This window comes from Micrasema longulum, unplaced genomic scaffold (assembly GCF_059751315.1).
Source record: "Micrasema longulum isolate JH-2025_06_02 unplaced genomic scaffold, ASM5975131v1 h1tg001381l, whole genome shotgun sequence".
NCBI classification, from domain to species: Eukaryota; Metazoa; Arthropoda; class Insecta; order Trichoptera; family Brachycentridae; genus Micrasema; species Micrasema longulum.
The window spans coordinates 349,113-359,649 of record NW_028278567.1 but is presented as its reverse complement, the minus strand read 5'-3'; the positions used below and the strand labels follow the sequence as shown (position 1 = coordinate 359,649).

Here is a 10,537-nt window from a genome sequence, read left to right as displayed (position 1 = left end):
AGGCGTATTATTGTTCTAAGATTTAATTTTTGTAGTTTTCGCAGCATTATTTTCAGTGTCAGATTATTCTTTATTACATTTACTTCGAATTAATTCGAACAGCAAAAAATAAATTGTGAGGCCCGAAGAGGCGACATTTCTAGGTGCCCGAGATTCCAAACAGCCGAAGCCCGAAGGGCTGATTAACCGAGGCCCGTAAAGCAGATAAAACTAGGCCCGGAGAGCCGATTACATGAAGCCCGAAAAGCCGAATTCCTTATCATGTAACAGCTAGAAAATAATGTCGTGATCCTAATTCACGAGTATTTAGAACGCGCTCATCTACCTAAAAATCACGAAATATCAATTTATTTGTATTGTAATTACCCGGTTTTTATTTCTTTGCACGATAGTGACATGTTATAATTTTTGTAAATAATATTAACATTGCCAAAATTTATCTTATGCTATTTATTAATTATATTATTCCCTATTTTCATTGGAATAATATCAGTTCTTAACTCGCCTGTTTAATAAATAATAATGTAATCAAATTCGGCAGACCACATCGAGTAAACACATATAACATGGGACACAATTCACGCAATATATAATAAAATAAATCTGATATAAAGTTTATATTTGAAGCGATTCAATCTACATTGGAAAAACTAAAAGAAACTAATATTAGAGTAAAAAAACACTTAAGATGCTTAAATAATAATATTTTTTCTGAATTCGCAAATCATCTGATAAAATAATCATAACTTCAATAAAGACACTGGATTAAAAGTACTTCATGTTGAAAATAAAATATTAAAATTAGACAACTTAGAAATCTTACAAATTAAAAAAGCGATTCATAATAAGAAAACAATAATTAATAACCAAATAAACAATATTTCTTTTAGTCCTCTCCTGTCTTACTTCGAAAATAAAGATATCAAATTACCACCCGTGTAAGAAAAAACCACTTGATTTATTGGGTCCACGTGTAGTATTTAGTGAACATGATAGAAATAAAATAAAAATGAATCAATTCATAAGTTACGTAAACCTTGACAAAGAAGCTTGTTTATTTGAAACCGGTCGGTGAAAAATAAAATTAGTGGTTAAAAACAAAGTTGTTTTATTTATTTTATTAAAATAAATCTGACTTACTTTTTGCCTGCCTTGGTGCTCGCCCCGTTAGTGCTGGCCCCGTTGGTGCTGGCTCCGTGCGGACTGGTCCCATTCGTCCCACCGCCGTTGGCCACACCGCTAGTCACACTGCGAGAGTCCGAAGTCCCCACTTTGCCACCTGGCTTTTTCTTCTCGTAAATTTTACTGGACATGGGAATATTGCCACTTTGAACTTCGACGTCTGGTTCCCCCCTCACGACGGATTCGTTAATCTTTTCTTTGTCGTCGACATTATCGCTTTCTTTTCCTTTCGGCCTTTCGTTCACCACTGTAACAACTGGCAGAAGAGCTTCCTTCTTGATCACGTCCCCCTTGACTTTGACTAGCTCCGCCGCGTTGACGCGAGCTCCGAACAATTCTGTCGGTTTTACATTTTCGGTTTTTTTCACTGATTCTACTGGAGTCATCGCTTTGTCCACTCCGTTTTTGTGTCCGTTGAGTGCGGAACTAACGCTTGAAATCTGAGGATTGGTATCCTTTAAAACTGTCTTTAGTTCGTCGGACAATTTCTTATTTACATCATTCTTCATTTGTTCTAATGTTTTTTCGACAGGCGGAGGAGTAATTGTTATTTTTCCTTCTATCCTTTTAACCTGTTCTTCAGCTTTTTCAATGGCTTGGTGGGCCTTTTCAGTCGTTTTTTCAATTGCTTGGTTCGCTTTTTCCATGGTCTTCACTATTTCTTTATTGGCTTTCTCCGTGGTTTTCTCCATATCATGAGCCGCTTTCTCCACAGTTTTTTCTATTTCTAGATTGGCCTTTTCGGTAGCTTTTTCTATTGCTTGGGCTGACTTTTCACTAGCGGCCTTGTCAACTTTCTTAACTCTTTCTCTAATATCTTCAAAACTCGATTGGCTACTGTTTAAAATATTGTCTATTTTCATTTTTACCATTTCGACTTTTGGATCTAAAGGCGTTCTTATCAGTTTGAGTTTCTTATTGTCTTGTAGTATAATAGAATCGCTTCTCTTGAGGGGATCCTTTTCTTCCTTTACACTCACTAGGCTGGTTTTGCTGGCTGTTTTTTGTAAAGAACTCTCCTTCTTTTCTTTGTTGCCTTCTGTAGATTTTGATGGATCTTCTGTTTTGGTTCCGGCTAATGAATCGTTTGAACTATTGCGATCTAGTATTCGTTTCTCTCGCGCTTTTTCAAATGTCGCTGGTAGTTGACTAGTCACTTTAGCCGCTATTTCTAAAGGCTGGGAAGTTATAGCGGCGGTGGTCATAGAAACAACATTGGTTTTTGTAAGAGGTATTAACTTGTCCATGCTCATCAGTGATAATTCTAACTGACTCAACTTATCGTATTGTGTTTCATTATCTTGCTTGACTACATTTTCTGTTGCGGTATCTTTTTTTCCGGTGCTTTTTTTTGGTTTAAGTCTACTACTACTTTTACCTTTGAATGTGGGTTCTTCATTACTTTCTTGGACGTCTTGCATACTGGACTTTCTTCGTGTTCCTGGCTTTTCATTGACGCTCTTTATACTATTGTTTCTACTGAGGGGTTTCATGAGGCTAGTTTTACTATTGGCACGTTTCAACTCCGGTTTACTTCCCGATGGGCCCACTTTGGACAAGATACTGGTCCGACTGTTCGCTCTTTTTAAATAACTTTTCTTGTCAGACGCGATCGACTCGGAATCGATGCTGATTGTATCTCCTTTGTACATACTACTCGGTGTTTTAGGTTTTGAAGTTTTACCAACATTACTTAATTTTGAAGTCGAAGAGGCTTTTTTTACCGGACTACTATCTCTTGTTGGACCTCGATTTCCCCCCCTGGAAGTTGATCTGGAAGCATTCGGTGAAGTCACGAGACTTTTAGAAGGTCTTTTTGGTATTCTTGAAGGAGACATTACTTTTGGCGTGGGTGTTTTGCTTCTTGAGTCTATTTTCTTAGTAGTTCCTTTGGCGGGTAGACGTTTCTCTTGGGCTTTGTCTTGTACCGGGCTTTTACTTTTGGGTGTCGTTCTACCACTGGACAAAGAACTTTTGCCAGTAACAGACCCCTTACTGGGAGTCGGAGATTTATCGGGAGTAGATACGATAGGTGATAATCGTTTAGCTCCTAAATTTCTATTAGTAGGAGGAGGACCAGAATTAGCGGGTGGTTTTGGAGGTTTTGATTTCAATATAGATGGTCCTGGAATCAAATTACTACTACTTTTACTCCTCACTTTAACGGGACTAACGTCAATAGGCCTGTTATCTTCGTCCGTTATAATGGAGAATACTCTATTGTCATTGATGCTACTTGTGCTATTGGAAATGAATCTGCCGTCAGCTGACAGAGCGTTAGACATTGTGCTCGGATGACTTAAGTACTCAACATCTAAATCTCTCGTCGGAGACATAGACGCTTGCCTTTTGGGAATTTTCGAAGAGTGTTGCGGAGAACCAGATTTAGAATGGGATTGAGATGTAGGGACACTTCTTGGTGAAACTTTAACGTTTTGCCTTCCGAGTCTTTCCAAGCCGTCTCTTGGATTTATGACCCTCGAATTCATCACGGGTATACTTTCAAATCGCAGAACTGTAGCTGGTGAACTTGACCTGGATCGAAGGTTGGTCTTGGCGTATTTGCTCGCTAAGTTACTTGGTAAGTTACTATCTATTATTCCCAACTCCTTCATTATTTCTATTTCTTCTTCGACTCTCTTTTGCTCCGCTAACTCTTCGTTTCTTTCCTTGTTAAAATTGCTCAGTTCTTTGACTTCTTCCATGTTTTCTTTGATGTAATCTCTGACGGGTGTTTGGGACCTGTCGAAAGAGGTTGTCTGTCTGGCTTGAACTTTCGGTGTTACTTCGGCTTTGCTCATAGAATTGGCTCTCGGTCTCTGGGGGGAATTGGCTCTCGACGTTCTCGGTGTCGTATGTCTGGAGTTAGGGTCCGGCTTGAACCCCTTTCCCCTGAAAGGCGAGACTCTTCCGGAAGGAGCCGAGACTGGCATCGGCGGCGCTGGTGGAAGCTGGTCGGATGATGGAGCTTCTGACGAAGTACCCGACGGAGGACCGGGTGGCGTTTCTCCGACTATGGCGAAGGCCGTGACGCGGTGAGGTCGCACAACTGGGGGAAGCCTGCAAAAAGCAAATAAAGTTAATATTAAAATAGATTTTTTTTAAAGAAGTGCGATTGCACGCTACACGCAACATCAATGATGTGTACGTTTTAAACACCGCAACTGCACTGCAGAAAAATGATGATGAAAGTAGATTAAATGCTGTCGCAATGCGATCCTTTGGGAGAATGAGAACCCTTTTAATACCTTGTCATCGCTCTTATTTTCTTGCTTCCTCTTTTACAGTAGTAGCCGCTCGATTGTGTAATAATCTACCCACTAATGTTAGAGACGCCTCTTTTTTATTTACATTTAAGTCATGATTGAAATGTCACTATCTAAATATTTGAATTGTTCCTTTATCCTTCTTTTTTCCTTCCCATCCCCTCTCCTCTGTTCATAGTATAGTGTTAATTTTTTTTATATAATTTAATTTTGTTAATATTTGTTTTTAATTTTTGTATAAAATTGTTATTATTTTTATTATTTTTTTTTTATTGTTTGTTTTTGCTACATAATTTTATGTTGTTTTTGTTCAGTTTCTTGTACCATATAACTGTTGTAATTGGCTAATTAAATATGTCCATGTAATTGTAATTTTCTCAAACTGAACGGTTTGGGTATGTAGGAAGAAATTGCCTTAAGGCAATACGCCCGCCCTTTTATGTATATATATTGTATAAGTATATAAAGCGTTAAATTAAATTAAATTAAATTAAATATGTGGTAAAACGATGTATGATAGATGCACAAATGTCGACATCCGCGAAGTGTGTAAGGCTGAGACACGCATTATCGACAGAACCAAGAAAGGGGTGCTGCGTTGGTTTGGACACGTAGAGCAAATGGACAGCGAAAAAACGGCTAAAAGGATCTGCGCTGCGAATGTTGATGGATGCAGAAAACGAGGAAGACCGAGAAAGACATGGCACGATCAAGTCCGTCAAATACTTGAAGATGGACATGTCAAAAGTAGGAATAATCGGCGTGCGTGCATGAGAAGATGTATGAATATAGAGGAAGCGAGGTCTGTGTGCAAAGATAGAGTGATTTGGCGTTCTTTTTCTCTGACTACCCCTTCGGAGAAACAGGGTGATGGTTTGTTTGTTTGTTTGTTTGTTTGTTTGTTATAAAATGACAAATACCTAGCAATAATATCAATAAATGAATCAATAACGAATAACAAACTAATTCAAAAATATTTTTTATAAATACGAGTAGTCTACATTTGAAACCGGTTAGATAGCGGTGTTTGGTTTTCTGTCTTTTACCACATTTTTCACAATAACTTCACAATACTAACAATAGACAGACAATTGACATGGACAATTCATATCAACAATTTAATTAGCAAAGTGGCAACTTTATCGAGTCTATTTTTTAAAATCAAAAACTTTGTTCCAATAAAGGAAAAAATTTTAATGTTTGAAGCATATGTTAAAACTAAAATATGTTATATGCAACTACTATGGGGAACAGGATATCAAAATGACATAAACAGACTACAAAGACATCAAAATAAAATATTAAAGTTAGTATATGACCTTCCCTATCTAACAGCAACTAAAGAACTTTTTGAACAAACTAAACAATTAAACGTAACTGAACTCTTTAAACTAGAATCATTAAAATTTATCCATAAATTAGCCACTGATGTAATTGTAGACGAAGAATTAAAACTTGAAAAAAATTGTAGTAAACATGAACACAATACGAGAAAATCAGAAAAATATCATATACAATCTTTTAAAACGAGAAAAGGACAATCGAGACTTATAAACCATGGACTGAAATTATACAATAAACTACCAGACAAAACTAAACAAAAGACTCAGACAACCTTTACAAAAGATGTTAATAATATTATTATTAACAGTAGAATGTGAATTTTAAAAGTGAAAACATTTTGTTAAATGTATGTAACCCGTAAGGGTTTATCAATAAAATTTAAATAAAAAATAAAAATAAAAAATAAAAAATTTTGGCGGCTAATTTTTGTAAATGTTTTTTTATGAATACATAGACTACAAAACAATATTAAATGTAAACCATGAGAACACGTGGGTGACTGTCAAAAGTCTCGAAGAATTTAATTATATTTTTTTTTTATTATATTGTTTAATTATTTAAATGTAAATATAAAGAAAAAAAATAATTTAAGTTTTTTTATGATGTTTAAAAGATGAACTTTTCAGATATATATGTAATGCTTTTAATAAGAAATTATCTTTGAAAGTGATTAAGTGAACAGATTTAAAATGTTTAAATTTATTTCAACAGAGTGGGAAAACATTTTTGAGAAGGGAATATGGAAGTCTAGGCATTTACAGGGCTTATGATCTGTTCCACAGTGCTTAAAGTGGCCACTTAAACCAGCCGATAACAGGTCATAAGACCTGTAAATGCCTAGACTTCCATATTCCCTTCTCAAAAATGTTTTCCCCCTCTGTTGAAATAAATTTAAATATGAATAACTCCCTAGGGAGGAAATCCAGCCAGTCTGCTAGTATTTGGACATACTCAAACATTGTTAGATTTAAAATGGTTTCCGTAAAAAAATACAGTTTCTGGCATTGAAAAAAATGTATTGTATTTACTTTATTTAAAATTCTAACATTATTTTATGGTTTGACTCTCAAACTATTTAAAAACTCTATTGAAATGTGAAATGTATTGAAAAATCACTTCTGATATGCCGTTGTTCTACCATTTTCCACAGTGCGGCGGACAGAGATGGTCGGAGGGTCTTTGTGGATACGACATACTCCAACTAGGGAGTGGACATGGAATGAAGATGATGATAGTGTAATGAGAAAAAACTAAAAAAAGAGAATCTATTTTTAAAAAATTCATCGGTTCTCGAATTGGCTTACTTGAATGAAGAAGTCGTGGATGACGTCACGGACTCCAGGTCTACTGACGCTGTAGGAACAATGGAAGCAGGATGTCCCAGGACTTTGAAGGCCTCCGCATTGTGCGCGGGATCCTTTTTCGCCCTCGGCGGGAAGTGGCCCACACTGCCCGTCTTCACATCTTCACTGAACTTCGCACCACTGCCGTAGTCCACTGTGTCGCCGCTCTCCTCGCTGACATCTCTCTTGAGATTTTGGTAAAATCGATTCGTGAACCCTTCCGCCAAGGCTCTGCTTTTTTTGTATTTCTCCAACCCGACGCTGCTGACTTTCAGGCTGTCTTGCCTGCTGATAAAATCACTTTCGTTGAAATCAGTTTTAAGATGCACAAACTCCCTGACTTTGAACGCGGGCTCTTCGCTGATCTTTACCTGTTTTTTCAGCTCGTCCACTTTGTCTTTTTTCTCAATTTTGTTCGCACTTTCGTCTGTTTCTATAATTTCTAACGACCCGCTTCGATCTGATCCGAAATTTCTTTGGATCACAACCTGCTTCGCTTTGATCGGTGGTGTTTTGTTAACACTCGCGTTGGAACTAGCATCACTCGTTCGTCGATTGTCTTTCGAATTTACGACACTTAGATTAGATCGGTCACTAACGTTGGAGCTTTTGTCTGATCCGGAATCATTGCTTTGAAGTTTCACAGGCGCGGAAGTGTCAGCGTTTCTCGAGCCAGATCTAACTTGAACTTCGCTACTAAATTTAGGATCACCGACTTTATTTGCATTTTGAGTAGCAACAGAACTCGAGTCGCTCAACTTATCGGAGAAGTTAGAAGTACTGTCGAAGACGTTTCTTCCGAAATTGGCGTTTTCAAAGCGAGCGGGGTCGTTCTTCAACCGCCTCTCGAAGTCGACATTTGACGGAAATATCGTAGGCGAAGACGCCCTGCTTCCAGTTCTCGAATACCCGCCGAACAGGCGTTCTTTCGCTAGCCTGACGTTGATGTCGTCTTCGAACGGGTCCAGGATTTGTTCTCTAGCTCTCTTCAACGCCTCCGGGTCTTCGGACGTGAGCTCCGGACCGATAAGCCTCGGGCTCAGGATGTCCGGCGGGTCGTCGCGGGGCTTGGGCGTGAAGGCGTACGGGGTCCTGGCCAGCTCGATCTCCACGCTGCTGGCGCGGTGCCGACTGAAGAGAGAATGCTTGCCGGAGGTCCCCCGCATTGTCATGGTGTCGGCGTCAACTCGGGCGTGAAGGATCCCCCCCGCGTGCACTATCGCTTCTCGGATGCGCCGGCATTGCAATGATCGCGGACGATAAACCTCTCAATGAACCTGCGACGGTTTACGAAAAACGTCTCCATTGTTTATTTTCGCGTCTTCTGACCGTGAAATTTTAACTCCGCCACGACTGTTTAATTGATTCGCTTATATCTCATTGTTTTTCGTTTGAAACCTTGGAATATAAGTCAAGGCGTATCAATTTCACGGTTCTTGATCAAAGCGAATCTCTTTTTTATTTGTTTCAATTATGAAGTTATGAATATTCATGTCGGTTGGGAATGAATCGTCCGAATGAGAAAGTGGAGTCTCAGTTGGACAATTTCTTCCAATGATACGTTGAGCGTTTCGCGGTCATGGCGAGGATGGCACGCGTCGTGAGTCTGCGCCGGCCTTGCATGTGGACTCCACCCGTCTGGAAAGAAAATAGAAATATCAAATTAACAGCTACATAAAAACGTTCATGAATATTTCACTTCCTTTTACACAGGCTACGAGAGGCCCCAAAAAGCGACGGCACAACAAAACATTAGACCATTTATTATAATAATAATCAATTAAAGAGAAGCGTGTTGATACAAATGCGTAATTAATAAGTCCATTATAGTAGATAATAAAAAACAGAATGAAGTTAGTGAACATTAAAATTAAAATTTGAACATCTAGTTATACCTTAACTAATACACAATATATATATATATATATATATAAATATATTTATAAATAATTTAAAAAACAAAACATTGTTATAAAATCCAGACGCTTTCCGACGACTCTATACCCATATAGATGTTTGTTTATAACAAAAGTCATCGCCATCCCACAAACGAAGCGATAGACCCAGCATCCCTAATCTCCGCAGGCAACTCATTAAACATCTTATGTCCTTTATGATACAGATTGTTACGAGTTGCCTGGATTCTTGTTTCGGGGAGTCTGAAACCTTCACCTCCCCTCGTAGGATTTTGTTATTACATAACTCGTAAGTCACTTAAGCATCATATAGATTACATAACTCGTAAGTCACTTAAGCATCGTATAGATTAAATAACTCGTAAGTCACTTAAGCATCATATAGATCAAATAACAGTAAGTCACTTAAGCATCATATAGATTAAATAAGTCGTAAGTCACTTAAGCATCATATAGATTAAATGGCAGTATGTCACTTAAGCATCATATAGATTAAATAACTCGTAAGTCACTTAAGCATCATATAGATTAAATAACAGTAAGTCACTTAAGCATCATATAGATTAAATAACTCGTAAGTCACTTTAGCATCATATAGATTAAATAACTCGTAAGTCACTTAAGCATCATATAGGTTAAATAACTCGTAAGTCACTTAAGCATCATATAGATTAAATAACAGTAAGTCACTTAAGCATCATATAGATTAAATAACTCGTAAGTCACTTAAGCATCATATAGATTAAATAACTCGTAAGTCACTTAAGCATCATATAGATTAAATAACTCGTAAGTCACTTAAGCATCATATAGATTAAATAACTCGTAAGTCACTTAAGCATCATTTAGATTAAATAACTCGTAAGTCACGTAAGCATCATATAGATTAAATAACTCGTAAGTCACTTAAGCATCATATAGGTTAAATAACTCGTAAGTCACTTAAGCATCATATAGATTAAATAACAGTAAGTCACTTAAGCATCATATAGATTAAATAACTCGTAAGTCACTTAAGCATCATATAGATTAAATAACTCGTAAGTCACTTAAGCATCATATAGATTAAATAACTCGTAAGTCACTTAAGCGTCATATAGATTAAATAACTCGTAAGTCACTTAAGCATCATATAGATTAAATAACTCGTAAGTCACTTAAGCATCATTTAGATTAAATAACTCGTAAGTCACGTAAGCATCATATAGATTAAATAACTCGTAAGTCACTTAAGCTACTGGGATTCCTAAAGAGAGTAACCAAACCCTTTGAAAAACTGGAAACTGGAAACTGTCATATGTCTATATATGAGTTTGATTCTCAGTAATCTTGAGTATGCCTCATGCGTATGGAGTCCGCAATATCAAAATCATATAAATTCAATAGAATCTGTTCAAAAAAGTTCTTAAAGTACCTTTTGTATAAGTTCCAAATTTCTAACCCACGTTCAAATTCAAATTACGAGCAACTTCTAAATCTTTTTCAT

The 10,537-nt window shown here is 37.1% G+C and overlaps 1 protein-coding gene across 1 annotated transcript; it reads right to left on the bottom strand.

The window, feature by feature from the left end:
• Positions 1 to 1,140: 1,140 nt before the first annotated feature.
• Positions 1,141 to 8,307, bottom strand: LOC148275595 (uncharacterized; the record flags this gene model as incomplete). Its single annotated transcript, XM_088235481.1, has 2 exons — positions 7,097 to 8,307; positions 1,141 to 4,242 (listed from the first exon to the last, which is right to left on the bottom strand). Coding segments are annotated over exons 1-2 (4,313 nt in total), but the record flags the coding sequence as incomplete, so codon positions are not given.
• Positions 8,308 to 10,537: the final 2,230 nt, after the last annotated feature.